The following is a 21201-nucleotide window of genomic DNA, read 5'->3' as shown; positions in this document are numbered from 1 at the left end:
AATATCATGTAAAAGTCATTAGTAGAAGTAGAATGCAATAACATACTTACTTTTATAGGACTTAGTAAACTCTCTAGACATTATTACTATTTAATGGGTGATGAATTAAGAAAATATCGCAAGATGGCCAGAGTATAGATCCATCAACTATTCTACAACAGCGTAAAAGAAACTAATCAAAGACAAAGAAATATAAATCACACGAGCGAAAAGATATTAACCAAGCTGGAAATCAAGAATAAAGTGTATAGAAGATTAAATATTCAAAAAGATAAATCTAAATCATAGGAAAGGAAACATATTCAATACATTGCAGTTTGCTACTAATCGCTACAATACATTGTGTCTTGCTAGTAAATATACTGGAAATAATTTAATTTCAATAGGAGTAGCATTATATGTTTGAGATTAGGATTTTGAGTTTAATTACTTGTTGGCTTGTAACTGTTTTGTAATTCCAAGGCATAAGGAAATTTTAATACATTATTATTTTTAAAATTAATATATAAATATATTTTTCACATGTAAATTCATTCGGTACGATTCGGTATTTTTTTCAGTTTATTTTTATAAAATAACAAATCTACCCTAATTATCGGTACGGTTATATATTTATATAAAAACCTACGGTTTTATTAAAAGAAATCTAAAAATCGGTTCGGCATGGTACAATTCGGTCAGTTTAGTATGTTTTTAAATATCCATTGACACTGATACTAAAGAGTGCAGTGCTAGAGTTCAGAGTAAACTTCCTCCTAAGTTGAAGGATCTTGGGAGTTCCACAATTCCCCTGTCTCTTGGAAAACAAGAAGTTGGTAGAGCCCTGTGTGATTTAGGAACTAGTATAAATTTGATGCCATCATCTTTGTTCAAGCAACTCGGATTGGGTGTGCTTATACCTACTACAATCACTTTATAGTTGGCAGATATGTCAATAGTAATGCCAGATGGAATTATTGAGGATGTGTTAGTTCGAGTGGGAAAGTTTATTCTTCCTGCTGATTTTATTGTTCTTGATTACGAGGCAGGTGAGGAAGTGCCCATTATTTTGGGGCGACCATTCCTAGCTACTGGTGGAGCGATTATTGATGTGAGGGGAGGGAAGCTGAAAAAGAGAGTTGATGATGAGGAAATTACTTTTAATGTGTACAAGGCACTTAAGCTCCCTAAACATTATGAGAATTTGTGCATGATTACTGTGGTAGAATTGAAGGGGATAGAGCAAAGTCCTTATGTGAATTGTAGTGATCCAGATGGGACAACTGGGTTAGAGGAGGTGGTGTTTCAAGCTGAGTGTGTAAAGATGATTGCGAAAAAAGCCAGAGATGAAAGGGGAGACATTCCGAGAGCGTGCAAAAAGGCTAGACTTCATTGGAGAAAGAAGAAGAAGAAGAAGAAGAGAAAGCACCTAGCCTGAGTAGCAGAGTCGTGCCACGACTATAAATAAGGCGCTTGTTGGGAGGCAACCCAATCTGTATTTTATTTTTTATTTTATTTTTTTGATATAGTGTTAAGTTTTGTGTTGTTTTTGTTTTGCAGAGTAGGAAAAGTCTGAGTACCCGAAGTTGAAGCTGAGGAGCATGTTTGAGCTTAAGTGTGGGATCGTCCCAACCCTTAATATTGAAGATAATGTGCTAGCTAGGCCCAAGAGGGACTCAGGGAGTATTTCTCACCCTTGTTTAATATTTTTCTCTGTGATCATGCATCGAGGAATATGCATATGCTAAGTGTGTGGTGGGGGAATTACTTCTTGTGATGTAAATTGTATAAATTTGTTTCTTTTTTATTAGCTTTTACTTAGTCTAGTTTTAGAAAGAAACAAAAAAAATAGAAAAAAAAATGCGGACTTTTTCCGATGATGGATCTTTTGGACAGTTTTCTTGAGGGATTAAAGTCCGAATAAAAATACCAATTTTTTTTTTTATTTTAGGATAATTAGATAGTATCCCTTGACTTTTCTTTGGACACCGGTTCTTTTCCAAGGGTGTAGCTCGAACCGGTATTTTTTTGGTCAGGAAGAAATTGAGTTGCTTTGAGGTACCTATTAACGTGTTTGGTGCTGGAACATTAGGTTATGGCATGCGCTCTGTCTTTCCTTATATTTAATTTAAATTGTGATGCCTTAGTGAAATAAATAGCCTACTCTGTGATGCATTTTCTCAGTTGTTTGACTTTTATGCCACATAGTGCAATATTGCTTAAAATTTCTCAATTATATATGCTTGCTTGACCTGAGAGTTGAACAGAACCGTCTTGATTTGTCATGTGCAATGTGTGCGTGAGGATTTGTGATCTTCTGTGCAATCCTGTGTAGTCTAGAACTTGCCCTGTGTGTTAATTGAAGCGAAATCATTAAGTTGTGCTAATCTAGGAGATGACGTAGGTATTTCTTGCTTGATCATAGATGTGCTTGTCACTTAAATATAAAAAAAAATTGCTAGCCCCTTGGAGCCTATAGACCTTTGCTTTGGCACCCACATTACAAGTCGTATCTCTATTTTGTTCGTAATTTGAGATTGTTGAACATTTATCTCTTAAGGTACTTAGTCGCTAAAAGAAGTAAGGTGAGAGATTGGGGAGTAGATTTCGAGTGGAGCCATGGAAGGGCCCTTAAGGTGCACTAAAATTATGAAAAAGGTCACTAGTCGATGAACCTTAATGTATGGAGTGTGTGTAGAAAAGAAAAAAAGAAAAAAATTGCAAGAAAGAAAAAAAATAGTTTAAATAATGTAAAAAAACACACACCTCCTAATCTTACTAATGCATGCTAATGGGAATATAGAAGTGCTTAATAGGAAAAGGGTTATGTTGTATATGGCTTGTGGCGAGTGAATTGGTTGAGAAGAATATGTGCTCGATTTGTGAATGTAGTGTATTAAAGTGCTTAGGAGGGTTAGTCACTATTTCTAAATGCATCTTACTCGTCCCTTAGCCTACATTACAACTTTAAAGTCCTAATTGATCTTAGATTTGGCTAGCTTAGATTAGTAGAGATGTACACTACGGGCAAGCTTATGGTACGACAACGGGATGCACATGAATTCTTTATGAGAGTGAACGCATTTTGTCAATTGTGTGATGTCTTTAAATTATGTTCAAAGGCATACTTGAATGTGTGGCTATGCTATATTTGCTCTTTTGTTTGTTGGTGAGGGCACATGATCTCATGAAGGATTGGTAATGTTGTAAAATTCTTTTGTTGGGTGAGTGCACGAGTTGAGGGTGCTTAGTGGTAACGAGTCGGCTCTTGAGGTAGGGTGGTGACGGATAGGTTGTTTGAATTGATTGAATTGAAATGTTATACTTGGTCATGTTTAAAACGAGAAGAATGTGAAATTTGTATGTTCGTGCTTGATTGTCGGTATCGATCATAGTCAAGGGTAGGGTGCATGGTTAAAAATTGAAGTGCTCCTCTCTAGTTGAGATGTGTAGGTTGTTGGGGTATAGCTGATAGTCTCATTGCTCGAGGACGAGCAAGAGTCTATGTGTGGAGTGTTGATATTTAGGTTAAAGTATATATATATTTATATGTATATCGCCTCATATTTTACTTGTGTTTCGTAGATTTCAGGTGTGTAATGTATTGATTTATGCTAATTCGTGGTGTTTTTATATGTTCGATTAATTAGCAACCATGAGTGAATTGTATGAAAGGAAGAGTTAACTAGAGCACAATAGGATTGGTGAATCGATCACAACCCTGGAATATTTGTCTCTACTGAATACACAATAATCGTTTTGATACTTGATAATTTAGTTACTGGTTAGAATTATTGTTTAGTATAATCACACTTTTGAACTCTGATTGACTCGACTGAATAACAATCTTGGTGAATTAAGTGGGTAGTTAATACAAGTCTCTGTGTGTTCAACACTCGACTTATCATTTTATTACTTGTACGGCCACGTATACTTACATGTGCGTTTGGGAGCAACAGTGTGTGTGTGGGTGCGCGCGCGTGTGTGCGTGTGTGTGTATTGTTAAATATATGTAGATTGTAAATAACAATAATTTAACAACAATACAGACCGAAATCGGTCGCTAAATTAATAATAATTATAAACAATAATTTTTGTTATGGAAAAAAATAATTGACCCTGCGCGGGAAAAAATAAATTAAAATTTCTCACTGATTTTGGTCGGTATGCTTGAAAGTTTTTAATTAAACTTTTTTTGTAGATAATATGCAAGTATGACCAGGTCTTGGTCAAAGATTGACCAATTTTCGACCGACATTGGTCGAAATTTTATATGTATCAGAAGTAGCAATTGTGGGACCACTTTTTCCAACCGATGGTGGTTGGTATCTTTGTGTGAAATTTTTTTCTTTCACTTTACCGATCAATTTACCTATTTTCTGATCGATTTCGGTCGATTTCCTCTTCGACCCATTTCGATCGGTATGTTGTGGACGGTTTTTGGCAATTTTCTAGTAGTGTGACAGTGTTTTAAAAGGCGAGGGCGTGTGGCGAGGCGTTTTACTTAATACGGGGCGAGGCGAAAGCCTTGAGACATGGTGCGTAAGCCCCACTGATCTTTAATTTTTTAAATTTATGAATTAATAATATAGTATTATAACATAATAAAATATAAAAGATGCATTAAAAGTTCAAAAAAACTAAAAAGAATTAAAGAAACTCATATAAAATCAAATATTTAACATGTTTTATAAGTATAACTAATACAATATTATTAAAGTTACTATGAAATATAAATTAACTCCAACCTCTTAACTTTCAAACAATTAAAAATTATAATTTCTTAAAATATATTATCAAACTGCATATTTTACCTTTTTAAAAGTAAATACACAATAAATTTTTCAATATTGTAATCTAAACTATTACTCCTTCATGAATAAATATGAAATTATTTTTGAAATAGTAAAATAAAAATGTATGATAATTTTGAGAGACATAGAACTAAGACATGAAGATCTTCAAGTAAAGATATAAATTTTGGTTATCTATATTTAGAAGAAATACTCAAATGATATTCACCCTCACGATGTTCTCAATTAGCAAATATACAATAATATGTTTGGTTATTTGAGTTATTCATAATTTTCATATTTCTATAAATAAAAAGAACTTTAATCATTCATTTGTTAAAGAATTTTGAAAGTTAACAGTGCAAATTAGTCAATTCAACACATGTAGGAACTATTGGGCGAGTCCCGAGCGTTGAGTGTTAGGCGTGTTTAGGGAGCACTGTCGAGCGCTTGGGGTCGTAAGCCTCACACATAAGTCTCAAGACGTTTTGATAGTGCCCCGCCCCGGGGCGAGCCCAGAAAAACCTTTTAAAACAGTTGTGAGGTAGCACTATATCGTTTTTTATTTTTTTGAGTTCGCGTTTCTCTTAACTTTTGAGAAGAAAGGGGTAAATTCCAAATATCACCCTTCTATATTCAGATGCAGAATTCCAACATTGCGGCGGCGCGCATTTGATTTGGACTAGAAAATGTAGATTAATATGTTTTGCTGTCTTAGTCTGTTGTAGATATATTTCAATTGGCTGATGCACCCCGCACTTTGAAAATCTTTTTTTTTTTAAAACAACATGTTGGATCGTCCCATTTCTTTAACCAAAATATTACTACAAAGTTCCAGGAAGTTGCTGCCGAAAGTTGCACGCAAGATTTCTATATATATAATTGCCATCTATATATTAAAATACATAAGCTTTTATCTAGCTAGCGTCAGAGATATTGAAACTTCTCGTTTATAGGAAGTCAAAACACGGCAGTGCACCATGTATAATATAACACTTTGCTTTATAGCAGTATTACAAATTAGTAACAGGTTATTTGTAGTGCTTTAATTCCTTCAATGAAGAATGGAAAAAAACCTCTTCATGTAGTTATGTTCCCATGGCTAGCCATGGGACATATTATACCTTTTTTCCATTTATCAAAGTGCATAGCACAAAGAGGCCATAAAGTAACCTTCATTTCCACTCCAAGAAACATTGAGAGATTAGATAAGGTTCCCTCTGATATTGCTCACCTGCTAAATATTATTAGCATTCCTTTGCCTAAAGTCGAAAACTTACCAGATCATGCTGAATCCTCAATGGACATACCTTATCAAAAAGCTCAGTTCTTGAAAATTGCTTTTGATTTGCTCGAAACCCCGTTAATCACTTTTCTTGAAAATTTATCAGACCCGAAACCAGATTGGATTGTTTATGACTATGCATCTCACTGGCTACCTCAACGTGCACGCGACTTAGGCGTCTCGTGTGCTTTCTTTAGTCTCTTTACAGCTGCAACTATGGCCTTTTTTGGACCTCCTCAGGTTTTGCTTAACGATGAAAGGTCAATACCTGAGGATTATACAGTTCTTCCGAATTGGATTCCTTTCGAAACAGACGTTAAATATCGACTGCACGAGATTAAGAAGAACTTTGAAGCACCAGCAGATGAATCTGGTATATCTGATGGAGCCAGATTTGGTGGTTCAATAGATGGAAGTGATGTTGTGTTGTTTAGAACTTGTGTTGAGTTTGAACCTGAATGGTTCAACTTGGTTTCTGAGCTTTTTCAGAAACCTGTCATCTCTATTGGTGTTCTTCCTCCATCTGTAGAAGATTTGGGCCGCAGCAGCAATGATACAACATGGCTAAGTATTAAAAAATGGCTAGATATGCAAAACCAAAGTTCTGTGGTGTATGTTGCACTTGGAACTGAAGCAACACTGAGTCAAACTGAGCTGAATGAGCTAGCTCTGGGGTTAGAAAAATGTGGATTGCCATTCTTTTGGGTAATAAGAAATCAGCCAAAACTGAATCAAGAAGAGCCACAAATTCTTCCTGATGGTTATGAAGAGAGAGTTAAAAACAGAGGTATAATTTATAGAGGTTGGGTTCCACAGGCCAAGATATTAAGTCATTTATCGGTAGGCGGATTCTTGACTCATTGTGGATGGAATTCGGTCATAGAAGCGCTTTGTTTCGGGCGGGTTTTGATTATGTTCCCAGTGATGAATGACCAAGGATTGAATACTAGGTTGTTGCAAGGTAAAGGGGTTGGTGTAGAGATATCAAGAAATGAAAATGATGGATTGTTTACTAGTGAATCTGTGGCTGAAACTGTGAAGTTTGCTGTGGTGAGTGAAGAGGGAGAGACATTGAGAGCCAATGCTAGACAAATGAGAGGTTTGTTTGGAGATTGGAATAAAAATGGAAGTCTTATTGATGATTGTGTTGGTTATTTGATGGAAAAGAGGGGACAAAAGTATTCTAGCTGAATAATCTTTGGCCCCAAAAAAAAGGAGAGAATAATCTTTATGATATTTTTCGATATATTTGATGTTTAATGTCCTTCTCTTTCTTTCATGTAATAGAAATAGATATGTGGACAAAAATCGAGTTAAAATTCTTTTTGTTCCACTTTTCTTCCTCCTCCTTCAACCATGTAATATCGTGGACAATAAGACGATGTTAAAATAGATGTTATAATCAAATTAAGTACTAGTATTATTTTTTCTTTTATTTTAAATTAATATCCAGTTCGCTTATATGATATTCTTTTGGTATTTTTCAAAATATTTGGCTCCCACTAACGATATATAACTTTATTAAGAGTTCAAATTCATTGCTAATTCATTTTAGAAAATGAGTGAAGAAGGGAAGATGACGGGTGAAAATAAATTTCAGAATTTATTAGTTGGAGCTCGGTTAAAAAGCAATGTCGTGTATGACTTATAATGTCATTTGTTTAAGCAAACTTTTAACGAAAATATGGATAATTAATTTCGCAAACTTTTTCCTTGATACAACATAATATAATATATGCATTTCATGTCAAAAATTCCTCTCTTCTTTTTTTCTTTTTTTTTTTAAAATAGAAAACAACAAGAAGATAAATGTACATCACTGAAAACGATTTGTTTTTCTCCCTCGTCCTATGCCTTGTCAGTCCTTAACTGTGCTCCATTTGCTCGCCTAATCTGTTGGTCAAAGCCGACTACACGACTGGCACTTTGTAAGCCCTTATTCTCCATATCCTTCGCTACATTTAAGTGGTTTCATTGAAGACCCAAGTGGGATAGTTGGAGGTTCCACTAGTCCTGTGCCCGCAAATTGTTCGACCAAATGCTCAGCAGGAGCTCTTGCATGTTTTCTACCACCCGTGAGACCCTTCCTTGGTCTTCATCCACATATCCCATCTCACAGAGTAGTAGTCCCAGTACAGCTGCTTCTGAAATACCTTCTTCAAGTCTTGGAAGAAGAGGGAAAAGAGTTGTTTTCATGGCTGTTCGTATTAACAGAATTAACCACAGAAAACTCCCAAAGAACCTCAGAAATCCTCGACGACCCAAGCTTCCACCAGACATGGACTATAGCTTCAAAAGGGTCTTCATCGAGGATGCTGACGAGATTACTCAGCAGCCAACTATTGATACTTCCACTGCTGCTGATGAGGAAATTGATGAGGATTTGGAAGTGGAAGTAGAAGAGACTATATGGGAGTCGGATGAGATGGAAGCAATTTCATCTCTTTTCAAAGGGAGGATTCCTCAGAAGCCTGGAAAATTGAATAGAGAAAGGCCTCTGCCTCTGCCCCTTCCTTACAAGATTCGACCTTTAGGACTTCCTACACCAAAGAGATTCTCAAATGTTTCAAGGCAATCCATATCAAAGCAAGTGTACAAGAATCCAACTTTCTTGATTGGTTTGGCCAAAGAAATTCAGGGCCTTTCAAAAGAGGAAAATGTATCAAAGGTTCTAAGTAAGTGGGGTCCCTTTCTTCGAAAAGGATCATTATCATTGACAATCAGAGAGTTGGGTTACTTGGGACTTCCTGAGAGAGCTCTACAAACATTCTGTTGGATGAAGAAACAACCCCATCTTTTCCCGGATGATCATGTTCTCGCTTCTACCATTGAAGTCTTGGCGGGGTCAAACGAGCTAAAAGTGCCTTTTGATTTGGATAAGTTCACTGGCTTGGCCAGTCGGAGTGTGTATGAAGCAATGTTAAGGGGTTTTATCAAAGGAGGAAGCCTGAAACTTGCTTTGAAGCTTCTCTCAATAGCTAAGGGATGTAACAGAGTGCTTGGTACTGGGGTGTATGCTAAGCTAATATTGGAGCTTGGTAAGGATCCTGATAAAAGCACACTTGTCTTGGCATTGTTAGAAGAGCTTGCTGCGAGAGATGATCTGGATTTGACACCACAAGACTGTACAGCTATCATGAAAATTTGCATTAGGCTAGGAAGATTCGAGATTGTGGAGGGATTATATGATTGGTTCAGGAAATCTGGTGGCAATCCAAATGTAGTTATGTATACTACTCTAATTCACTGTCGTTATTCGGCTAACAAATATAGGGAGGCGTTAGCCATGCTATGGGAAATGGAGGCTTCAAATTGCCTTTTTGATCTTCCAGCTTATCGTGTAGTGATTAAGCTCTTTGTTGCTTTGAACGATGTCTCACGGGCTGTACGCTATTTCTCTAAACTTAAGGAAGCAGGTTTTGGTCCAACATTTGATATATACTGCAGCTTGGTTAAAATTTATATGGCTTCTGGAAGGATGGCCAAGTGTGAAGATATCCGTAAGGAGGCAGAGATGGCTGGATTCAGGTTGGACGAACATAGAATGTCAAAGTTGCAACAGTAAAATTTGTGTATCTTGCGGTGTTTTTTACTTGTACTTTAGAGTTCCTGCTGTTTAAAGTCACACCTTTATCCCACCCCTCTACTCACTTGCATAGTTAAAGCATTGTAACTGGTGGCAACCATAGGTTCTTGTAATATTTTCTTTTCCACCTTAGGTCTGAATAATGCTAATTTTGCAATAGAATTTTTCTTGAAAAGTGTATTTGCTTTAGGGATTTTTTCCTTCCTATACCATATATGAAACTTTATTACCAAATATGTGCATAGTATCTAAATTACCCGCCTAGTCCACATTTTTCCTACAATTTCTGTACCATTCGTTTATTAGGTATTAAAAGGGCAGAATATTCCCTTAAAAACGCGCTAAAAATCAGGAAAGAATCTTGGGATTGATTGATTCTACATTAAATTCAATTTTTGAAACGGAAAGGAGATTTCTCATCTGCGTATTTTTCTCTTAAACTACAATTCAAAAATTAAAAAAAAAAGTACGAACAGCTTCAAAAAGTACGAACAGATTCAACTATGAACAGCTTCAACAAACTGAATTCAAATTGTAGAATTCAAATCTTCGAGATTCAACAACTCAAAATTGCTATATTATGTTCTTCGTCGTTTTCAGAAATCAAATTGTCGATCATATATCTATTATTCATCTTTTTTTTCTCTCAATCTAGAAATCCAAAAAAACGAAAAAATTTAGAATGATATGGGGGTTCGTCTGTATATGGAGACCAAAAAGGAGAATAAAAATTTAGGTTCATATCCGTTATGTATAAGTGTACGAGATTTCAATATGGAATTGGCAATCACCAACGATAACACAAGTGCAGGTTTGTATAGTTCGAAATTGCATAGAATTATGATTTTACGGTATTATCTACAAAATTACTACATTTGCCTACAATTAAACTACAAATCAGTTTAATGAAAGAATAAAGCAATGTTGTTTTCAAAATTATCTACAAAGTTACTACATTTATACGACAAAATAAAATACAATCTATGATTAGAAATTGTTGATTTCAAAATGTCTGACATCCTAAAATGGATGATTACAAAATTTTTACTATATCTACAAATTATCTACAATTGAAATGGGAATTGGGATATTAAAATTCAATGTATCCAGTTTGTAGATATTTTGTAGATAAATTGTAGATTATTTGTATTCTGATTGTAGATGCATTGTTTTCTGTTTTCACAAATCCAAAACGACTAAAACTTCTACAAAATCTTCTGCAAAAAACAGTCTACAATTTATCTACAATTTCTTCGTCTTCTTCTTCTTCTTCTTCTTCTTCTTCTTCTTCTTCTTCTTCGAGTTTCAATCTGAATTTCAGTCAATACCAAGTATGTCCAGAATATTTATGAAAAACAGGAAAATTAAACAAAACTCATTTTTCCTAACTCTTTTATACATTGATATTAATTGCAGGTCAAGATGATTCTGCTATAATTATGCAGAAGAGGAAATTGGGAAAGAAGGCAAAAAGTTATGCTTATAGAATTCGTGAACATGGTATGCGTCTATTTACATCTAGTTCATTCTTTTCCTTTTTCCTTCTTTAAGAAAACAATAAAAATATTTTCCTATTTTGATGTTTTGCAGTGAAATTGGGGCCAAAGTTTTCAGAAACGGTGAAGGGGAAGTTGAAAATAGTAAAAGAAGGAGGGAGAAGGAATATATTCAGGAATATGTTTAATGTAAACAAAGGAGAGAAGCTGCTAAAAGATACAGAACAAAAAAAATGGCCCATTTTTGGTACCTTGAATTAAGGAGGGATATATGCTACATTAATTGTACTCTTAAAATACACTATGGTATAGAATTGGTAATTTGGTACACTAAATGTAATTATATCAAACCTTAAACATTGAGGGTAATAAGGTTTCCTATATGGTATACGAATGTAAAAATTCCTTTGCTTTAACAAGAAGAAAAGCCAATGGGCCTTGTGCCGTCCGGTAGCAAGTGGTAGAAATAGCGTGGGATAACCACTTTTTAGCATGGTATTTAGTTTTTATCCAGTATTTTTAATGCTGAGCAAAAATAGTCACTACTCTATTAAAATTAATACGAAAAGACATTTTTACCCTTTCTTCATGAGTGCTCTGTAAATATTAAGGATATGGTGTCCTTAACATTTACACTGCACACATGAAGTTAAGGATGCCATGTCCTTAACATTTACACTGCACATATGAAGTTAAGGACATGATGTCCTAAAGTTTATCAACGGAAGGTGAAAATACAGGACACTTTGTCCTTAATATTTACACAACATTCATGAAGTAAAGGACACCATGTCCTTAATATTTACACAACACTCATAAAGTTAAGGACATTATGTCCTTAATATTTACACTGCACACATGAAGTTAAGGATATAATGTCTTTAAATATACACTACACATACGAAATTAAGGACATGAGGTCCTAAAGTTTAACAACAGAATGTGCAATACAAGTTAAGGACATTATGTCCTTAACATTTACACTGCACACGTGAAGTTAAGGACGCCATATCCTTAACATTTACACTGCACATATAAAGTTAAGGACATGATGTCCTAATGTTTAACAACGGAAGGTGCAAATACAGGACAAAGAGTAAATATATTTTAAACAGTGACTAAAGAGTAAATATATTTTAAACAGTGACTAAAGATTAAAGACATCTCTAATTAGTGGCTAAATGTACACTTTCCCCGGTAAGTACCTAGGATATGAGCCCAAGTGCTTTCGGTGGTTTGTAGGTTTGGAGGCAAATTTTGTGACGTTTTGAGATTGTAAGCATGATCCATGGCGATGTATGCGGCAAATGAGACAATTTACAACTAGGTTCACTTGTCTTTAAAGTTACTAGTTGTCACATGCAACCATTGCAATTAACATCTTACAACTAGATTCCCGCTTGTCATTAAATTTGGTAGTTGTCTCAAGCAGCATTGCAATGAACATCTTCTATTTTAAAAAATAAAACGAAAAGACAGAAAAAAGAAATAGGGGGAGCTATAAGCCTATAACAAGGTTTATTCAAAATTGGCAATTTATCAATTTGAGCATATAATCATACTCCACGTCTACAGTAGGATTTTTCTATAAAACCTTAGTGGCCACTATGCAGAGCAGAATTAATGTCAGCTGAATTGTTAGAGCATATCCGTGCTGCAGATTTGGAAATAAACTCAGAGTTACTTCAATTTTAGTCACTCCCAGAATAGTATCCATGGCGCGTTCAAAGAAGGGATTTCCAGCATAGCATCCGCGGCATATTAAAAGAGGGAGTTTCAAGAATAATTTTCTCCTCCGCCATACAATTGGAACTCCAGAAAACAGATACCAATGCATACTCTTATCCTCAAATGATACCACATCTGCATGCATATCTTGCTACCAATAAAGTAGGTCCTCATCAAAACAATAAAGTAGGCCAAAAGTACTTAGCCTCTTTGCTTTTGAATTGTCCACCAAAAGGGGAGAAAAGTTTGTTTACACATTAAGTATGCCCCAATTTACAACAAGCAAACGGTCAATAAAACTAGCCCCGGCCCATTCACACACTAACTGGATCTAATTCTACTACTCAAAAGGGAGGTCAATGAGCTATTTGATTCCCAAAGAAGAGCAAAACATATGGTTCACCAATACCAAAATGAGTACAAACTATATAGATGAAAGGTCCTCATATATAGTCTTGATACCTGGCCTCTCAGATACAGAACGAATGCATCGAACAGCTATCCCAAGAACCTCCTTCATCTGCTTCTCCATTGCTGGATTTCCGATCTCGGCCGATAACATACTGTCAAAACAATCCGAGCCACAACTTTCTGCCACCTTCAACCTTACCCAGTCAGTTAAGTCTACTCCACCATCTTCGCCAGAGACGACATCACCTGCACACTTCCCACTTAGCAGCTCCAACAAAACAACTCCAAAAGCATATACATCTGATTTGAAGGAAGGCAGTGGCTTCTTCGACACAGCCAACTCGGGGGCACGATAACCCAACACTCCAGCATCAAGAATCTGTTCTACTGTGCCGGCTTGAGTCATGAGGCGGTGAAGGCAGTAATCCGCAACTCGTGCATTAAGGTCTGGCCCGTCCAACAAGATGTTAGTTGCTTTAAGGTTTCCGTGTGGCACCTCACGATCAAAATGGAGGTAGTTCAGACCACGTGCAACATCAACTGATATTTTGAGTCTTTGGGGCCACGTTAGTGGTGGGCCTTTTCTACCCGGTCGATCTACAAACGTGCAGCAGATTAGAGAAGTATATCGAGAATGACCACATAAATATTGAGATCTACACAAGGATTATGAAATAAGAAAAATGTATCACATTCTAGCTGATTTCCAACAAAGTGAATCATGAAACAGAGCCAAACACCACATTCTTCAGACCCATTAAGAACTGAAATATCAAGAATTTTAGCTACTGGAAATAACAAGTACCGTACTGCAAATCCCTCACAGCTTGTGTAGTGAACATCACTTACTATATATGGTATCTTACAACTTGGTGCTAAATTACGCGAACAAAAGACAGGTAAGCACATTGTATTGGGCTCTAGACGTGCTAAAATATTATCACATCAAACCAAAGACTAAATACTTGAGGTTCTTTTGTAAAATCCCGCCACTGGATCACATAGCAATGTTAAAAGTGCTCTACTATAATGCACATTGGAAAAACATATGAACCATAAGAACAGTCAGATATATCACAATCAGATTGCCTCATATGAAATATGAAATGGGAACTAAAGAAAACTGACTAGATTAAAGAAGAGGGAGACAAAGCCTCTACTGTGGATTTACAGCAAAACATTACATGAGAGTTTAGAGCTAACACATGAAGCTTACCATAGAGGAAACTTGCAAGACTTCCGGGAGATATATAATCCGAAAGAATGAGCTTCTCGTGCTGTGTGGGACCCCAGTAGTAACCTCTTAATCCTACTACATTAGGATGCCTTATATTGGCAAACTTTTTTGCCTCCTTTGCAAAATCCTTTCGCTGCTTTGCCACTCCTTCTCTCAACCATTTCACAGTCAGGAGCAACCCGTTCTCTAGTGTTGCCCTGTAAGATGTACCATGGCTGCTTCTGCCTAGGACTTCAGCCGGAGCCCTAGATAGGTCCTCGGGTGTAAAAGAGATTGTATCATCAAGGAAGTACAGCTCTCCAGCAAGACGATCTGGAGACCTCACATCTAACCTTGCAAAGTTTTCTGCAATATACGAATCTCCAGACTCTGGTGACCATGAGAAATGGCTACCTTTCGAAGGGGAGAAACCAGTTATAGCAGCCATTTTCTCATCTGGACTAATTATTTCTGATGATCCTTTTCGTGAAGTCATAAGGTCTTCAGCTGAAACGACTACACCACCTGTACCCTCCCTACTACTAAAGCCAGAAGGATGTGATGGGGCTTGGTGATGAACATCCTTTTTAGTAACTTGAGGATGAGGCTTCCTTGACGCTCGTATATAGTAAATGAAAATGGCTAGTAACACCAAAATAATAAGAGCAATTACACAAGCAACTATTATTACCACCTTGATGATACTCTTAAGTGATCTGCTTTTCTGGTTTTCTGCTGAAGCTTGGCCAGATCCTGATGGAGGATTTGGAAATTGAAGTCCAGAGTTTCCAGGATAGAAAGATGATAACGGAAATTTTCTCAAATTTTCAGGAACAACACCAGATAAGTCATTGAGTGACGCATTAAAGCTTTGGAGGCCATTACGCAGATTCTTTGGCAGTGGACCAGTAAAATGATTCTGCGAAATGTCAAGAGAAGTAAGTGCACTAACTTGACCAATCGAAGTAGGCAGAGATCCAGAGAAATTATTTGCAGCTATATCAAGTACTTGAAGAGCGGTCAACGAGCCAAACTCATCAGGAAGATAACCAGCAAGCTGATTATGAGAAAGATCAAGAACTCGGAGGTTGGGAGTAGCAGAGGGGGCAGGGAAATCAATACTTCCAACAAGTGCATTGTTTTGTAGGTGAAGTTCTTCAATAGTGGGTAATGTCAGCAGAGAAGTGAGAAGAGGCCCATCCAACTGGTTGAAACTGAGATCAAGGACTGTGATCTTAGGAAACTGTGTGATAACCTTTGGGAGAGTTCCAGTAAGGGTATTGTGAGAAAGGTTTAGGTGATTTAACCGCAGAAACTGAGCTGTAACCTCAGGAATGTTTCCAGTCAATCGGTTTTGGCTGAGGTCAAGAAATTCAACATTCCCCCATTTCTGCATTCTAGTTAGATTTCCCTCTAACTGGTTCTTTGAGAGATCAAGTACTGCAGTACTTCCTGTCACCATTGGAAGTTCACCGGAAAGAGCATTGGAGGATAAGTTAAGGACACGCAAAGTTGTTGATGTAATCATGCTTATTGACCCTGTAAAATGAAGTGGCTGCGTAAAGCACACTAACTAAATGATAGCAAATAAACTACTTTTTTTGTTGTAACTTCAGTTCAACACAAGGTTAATGAAATACTAGTACAATATTTGCAATGTATTTCAAAATGAGAGCAGTTTGGAATATACCTGTGAGGTTGTTTCCACTTAAATCCAATTCTGTGAGAACCAAAGAATCTCCTTTCAAAAGATCATTTGGGACGAACCCGGAAAATCTATTGTTGCTGAGCTTAAGGACCTGAAGATCATAAACAAAATTGAAGCCAGGTAATTCCCCCGACAGCTGATTGTAGCTCAAATCCAGAACTTTCAAGTTCCCAAATGCCTGAGCTTCACCGCCACTTACTAGTGACCCAGTAAGTTGATTATGGCTAAGACTCAAGTACTTTACCGACTCCGATATGCCCGGCAGAAATTTCTGCTGTTGAGAGGTAGAACTGACAAGTAAATTTCCACTTAAGTCAACATAAGTAGCAGTAGTAAACATTAAGAACTCTGGATCCAAAGTACCATCAAGCATATTTCCATGCAAGTCAAGAACGTCAAGGTTAGCCATTAGCTCAAATCCTTTTGGGATTTTCTTTGTAAATCCATTAAGAGATAGATTGAGGTATACCAAATTATTTAACTTGGTCAAAGATGAAGGAAGTGGCCCAGAAAGAAAGTTGTGGCTCAAATCCAAAGATTCAATTGACATGAGCTCTGAAATCGTATCGGGGATTGGGCCAGAGAAGTTGTTACCAGCTAATGACAGATTCTTTAAGCTTCCTACTTTTCCAATCTCTGGTGGTAAAGAGGAGGTGAATAGATTGTTTGAAATATCCAGATACTTAAGGCTCTTGAATTCACCAATTTTGTTTGGCATATTTCCAGCAATTGAATTGTTAGCCATAGAGAGTTTCACAAGCATTGTGAGGTTCGCAAACACACTCAAATCTGCATCAGCAGATAAACCTAAGTTATCAAGGACAACAGCTGCAACATTACCACCATTGCACATTATACCGTTCCAAGATGAAGGGCAACCGTTAAAATCAATCGACTCCTCATTCCATGACTGAAGTACATAACCCGTGGGATCATGTTTTATACCCTTCCTGAACTCAAGAAGGGTCAAAATGTCCTGAGAAGGAAGCTGCCCCATAGCAGAACCAAAACAAAGCACAAGTATCAAGCACCTAAATAGCTTCATTATAACACCAGAAGAAGCTCTGCTAAACAAAGTGACAAACTCACACCAAAAAATCAAGAAAATCTTCAAACTTCCAAGCTTAAAGAAATCCAAAAGGGGGCAGCTGTAAGTATGAGGTTCACTATAAGTAGAAGCTCAACATATGAAAACCACTTTTCACAAACTTATATCCATGCCACTAAACCTCAATAACAACCATTACAGCTCAAAAGCAGTAAAACAACAGCCAAAAAGCATCCAACTTCAACCCAAAATCACAAGAATCCTCCTTCAGCCAACAATATATGGACCAAAAACCAAATTCTGTCTAAAAACAGCAATGCAAGACAGATTCAAGAAGAGCAATTTTTCTACAAATAGTAGCTGAAAGGAGGCAATGAGTGAAAAAAACAAAGTGCAGACAGAACAAGTTCAAGCAATTTCTCACATAACAACAAACATTTTTACCAAGAATGTAAGCTTAATGACCAAAAAAGAAGCAGTCTTTTTCAAAGATTTACTGAAGAAATTCAGCTTCTTGCAATGATTACACCTTTTTGAGTTATGTTGGAACCTCAGGTTTGCTCCCACATTCACCAACTTCCCCTCTTCTTTAATGCAGTGTAAATGCACTCAAGTGGTAGCCTCGAAATGGACCAGCAAAGCGTTTAGCCCTTTAGAAATCTTGATAACATTACAAATGAAGTTCAAGAAAAGCTCCAAAACAAAAAGTGTAAAACCCTAGTGTTGTTTTTTGAGATTATATGAATGAAAGAGAAGCCTCAAACCCCCAGAAATGGCAGTGACACACTCAGCATTTGTCTTCTTCCTATTTCATGGACAAAGTTTTCTCTCTCTCTCTTACAACTCTCAACTTCTCTCTCTAAAAAGGACATTTTTGTTGGAAAACTCAATAAAGACCCCAATAATTATGTCTCGTTTTATTCTTTGGAATTTTTATTTGGATTTTCTAATACTTGAATATTCTTTTTGGAATTGTTTTAGTGAAATTAGAAATTTGGAACTAGTTTATTAACAATTTGCTAGTAACTATTTCAAAATTTGTATAATGTTTTTAAGATTTTTATATTCTTTCTTTCTCGATATGACTTTGCAATGTGTTCCTGCATTGTATTTCAGAAATAGGGTTCGAGTATCAAATTTTAAATTTTAAAAAAATTAATTTTATAACCAATTTCTCCAAGTAAACAAATACCAACAAAATATCAAGATGAGACAATTAATATATTATAGTAATTTGGAATTTAAGAAATTATATTTGTAAAACTCTTGAGTTATTATTACATACATTTTCTTTTCAAACTAAAGAGATCTAGATCGCAATAATACTATGAGAAGTAAGGACTCATATGTAAAAGTGCAATTGGTATGTTACATTGTTTGGAATCTATGCTTGAGACTTGAATAATATATTAAGTACTAATTAACATTTTTATCTTACATTCTTTTGAGATTTAAGAATTATTTATTTGTTTAAAAGTTTCAATATTTTGGAAGAAAAAAAAAAGAAAATTTGGCAAGAAAAGAGGGGGGGAAAAGGCGAAATAGCGGGAAATGAAGGGCGTTTTTGGCGTGATTTGTCAGTAAATTATGAGCTTTTACCGCGAAAAAGGCATTAGGAATCTTTTCATTCATTGTGGACGTGAAAAGGATTTATCAAATGTAGTTATTTTAAGATTGTGTTATGTCCTTTGTATTGGGAAGTGATGTGTTGTGTAGAAGCATGGGAGAGCGTAGGGGTGTTCGTCGGTCGGTACGGTACGGTATTTTGATATTTCGGTTCGGTATTTTCGGTATTCGATTTCTTAAAATCTTATACCAATACCGTACCTAATTAAATTCGGTATGGTTCGGTTTTTCTCCTTTCGGTTTCGGTTTATCCGGTTCGGTAACTTCGGTTTGAATACTAACTAGTGCATAGAGCCATAGACTCTAATATTCGTAATTAAAGTACTCAAAAATACAAAACTGAAAATGTTTGTTGCAAAAATTTTGTCCAAAACTAGCAAATATCGACCCAGATAGAGAAATTGTACATAAAAGAATATTTGATCATTAGAAATGTCTTGTTACTTGTTTAGAGTTAATTGATGAACTTAGAGAATAAAGGAAAATAAAATCTTAGACTTTTTATATTTATGTTATAATTGATAATATGTGTTATAATATATATTTCGGTACGGTATCGGTATTTCGGTATTTTATTTTAAAATACCAAATACCATACCCAATACCAATTTTTTTCAAAAACTTAAACCAAATACCGTCTACCCAAATACCAAAATTTTCGGCTTCGGTACGGTAATTCGATATTTACCAAATTATGCACAGCCCTAGGAGAGTGTGGTCTGTAGTTTGTACACATCACACTGGGGCCTACATTTTCCCTTTGACCAGGGTTTTTATATATTTTATTTATTTATCTCCTTTTATGTGTAATTTCTGCCAATATATTATATAGTCGAGCTTATTTCTTTTCCATACCATTAATATTTGTATTATTCTTATATTTTTGTTGGTTCTTAGATTTCTATTATTACCGTTATTCTTTTTGTTTCGATTAACTTATTTCCTTGTTGGTACTACTTTCTTTTTCTATGGCTTCTCTACTACTGTATTTATTTTTCGAAATTGTTGTGATTATGCTTTCCTTGACCTGAGTGTCTATCCAAAACAGTCTCTTTATCTTCACAACGTAAAGGTAAGCTATTCGTACACACTACTCTCGCAAACATTCACTTGTACTAGTGAAAGGTTTTCATACAATAAATTTAATTTCAGTTCTTACTTGTCCACTTCATTTTATCGCTTGTCTCAAATTTCTCATAGTTTGTTTGACCAAATCATACCCACGTTAAGCAACCTTTGCAAAAACCATCACTGTCCACATTATGACATTTAATTCCAAAAAATTGCATGCAATACAGGGAATTCGTTTAATGATGTTTCCGTCGTTGTCCTTTGGCAGTTGGTACGACATATCTAACTCCACTTTCGATTGTTGGCTATCAAACATTTATTTTGTAAAAAACACTTATGTCTCATCTTAATTATGGACTATGCCACGATGACACTTTATTTTGACACTATTTCTTGACTTTCTTCCTCTCATTAATTAGTCCTTAATTTGTTCGTGCTATATCTTTCCTAATATCGCTTTGAAGCTTTTATTTTCGTCTTCTCGTCACTTTTGCCCTTTAACTTTTCAGAATAGACTTTCATTCTTCTTTTTCCTTTTGCCTTTTTTGACTTAGGTGGAGGATCTTAGCAGAAACATTTGAGAGAAGGGCCTAAGAACGGCCCGTAGAACGGCCCATAGGTGGAGGATCTTAGCATAAACGTTTGCTAAGAACGGGGTAAAAATTGCACGGGGCACCCTATTTGGTCGCCCTCATTTAACCTATACCTAATTTTTTTTTAAGTTTTTGTACCCACTTTTTAAACAACTTCAGCCCCCTTTCTCCTCCTCCTTCTCTACGCAGGAGATGCATTGTGCATCCTTCGGTTCAGCGGCGTTTCTTTCGACGTTATCGTCTCAGATGTCCACATGCATGGTATGTATGGCTTTCAGTTAATGTACAAAGGTGTTTGGCGTTTGGGTTTCGAAGTTATATTTTATTTCCAACTTTGGAATAGCAGCGTAGCTTTTGCTTTTTGGCATATGTGGACTTCTAAAATAGGGAAGTAGAAGTCATTGCAGGCAGCATGTGAATTGGATTACCCAAAAGAAAAACATATTGGTGAATACTTTCAACGTTCGAATCATATGGAAAGTCAATTAAAACTTCAACTCTAAGAAGGCTGAAGTTCGCTAGTTACAAACAAAAACTTCGCCAGTTACAAACAAAAACTTCAGCTCTAGAGTGAAGTTCGCCAGTTACAAACAAAAACTTCAGCTCTAGAGCTGAAGTTCGACAGTTACAAAACAAAAACTTCAGCCAGTTACAAAACAAA

At 36.0% G+C, this 21201-nt stretch overlaps 3 protein-coding genes across 3 annotated transcripts; 2 read left to right on the top strand and 1 right to left on the bottom strand.

Moving 5' to 3' along the window:
• Nucleotides 5695–7499, top strand: LOC109208666 (UDP-glycosyltransferase 91C1). The gene has a single exon (XM_019371807.1). It carries the CDS (start codon nucleotides 5830–5832, stop codon nucleotides 7246–7248), a length of 1419 nt encoding a protein of 472 aa, XP_019227352.1. The 5' UTR covers nucleotides 5695–5829; the 3' UTR covers nucleotides 7249–7499.
• Nucleotides 7712–9834, top strand: LOC109208660 (pentatricopeptide repeat-containing protein At2g01860). The gene has a single exon (XM_019371797.1). It carries the CDS (start codon nucleotides 8096–8098, stop codon nucleotides 9620–9622), a length of 1527 nt encoding a protein of 508 aa, XP_019227342.1. The 5' UTR covers nucleotides 7712–8095; the 3' UTR covers nucleotides 9623–9834.
• LOC109208654 (probable LRR receptor-like serine/threonine-protein kinase At4g20940) lies at nucleotides 12643–18149 on the bottom strand. Its single transcript, XM_019371790.1, has 3 exons — nucleotides 16185–18149; nucleotides 14495–16033; nucleotides 12643–13875 (listed from the first exon to the last, which is right to left on the bottom strand). The coding sequence occupies exons 1-3, from the start codon at nucleotides 17245–17247 to the stop codon at nucleotides 13292–13294; spliced, it is 3186 nt and encodes a 1061-aa protein (XP_019227335.1). The 5' UTR covers nucleotides 17248–18149; the 3' UTR covers nucleotides 12643–13291.

Source organism: Nicotiana attenuata, chromosome 2, assembly GCF_001879085.1.
Source record: "Nicotiana attenuata strain UT chromosome 2, NIATTr2, whole genome shotgun sequence".
Taxonomy (NCBI): Eukaryota; Viridiplantae; Streptophyta; class Magnoliopsida; order Solanales; family Solanaceae; genus Nicotiana; species Nicotiana attenuata.
The sequence above is the reverse complement of the archived record's forward strand: the minus strand, read 5'-3'. Positions and strand labels throughout refer to the sequence as shown.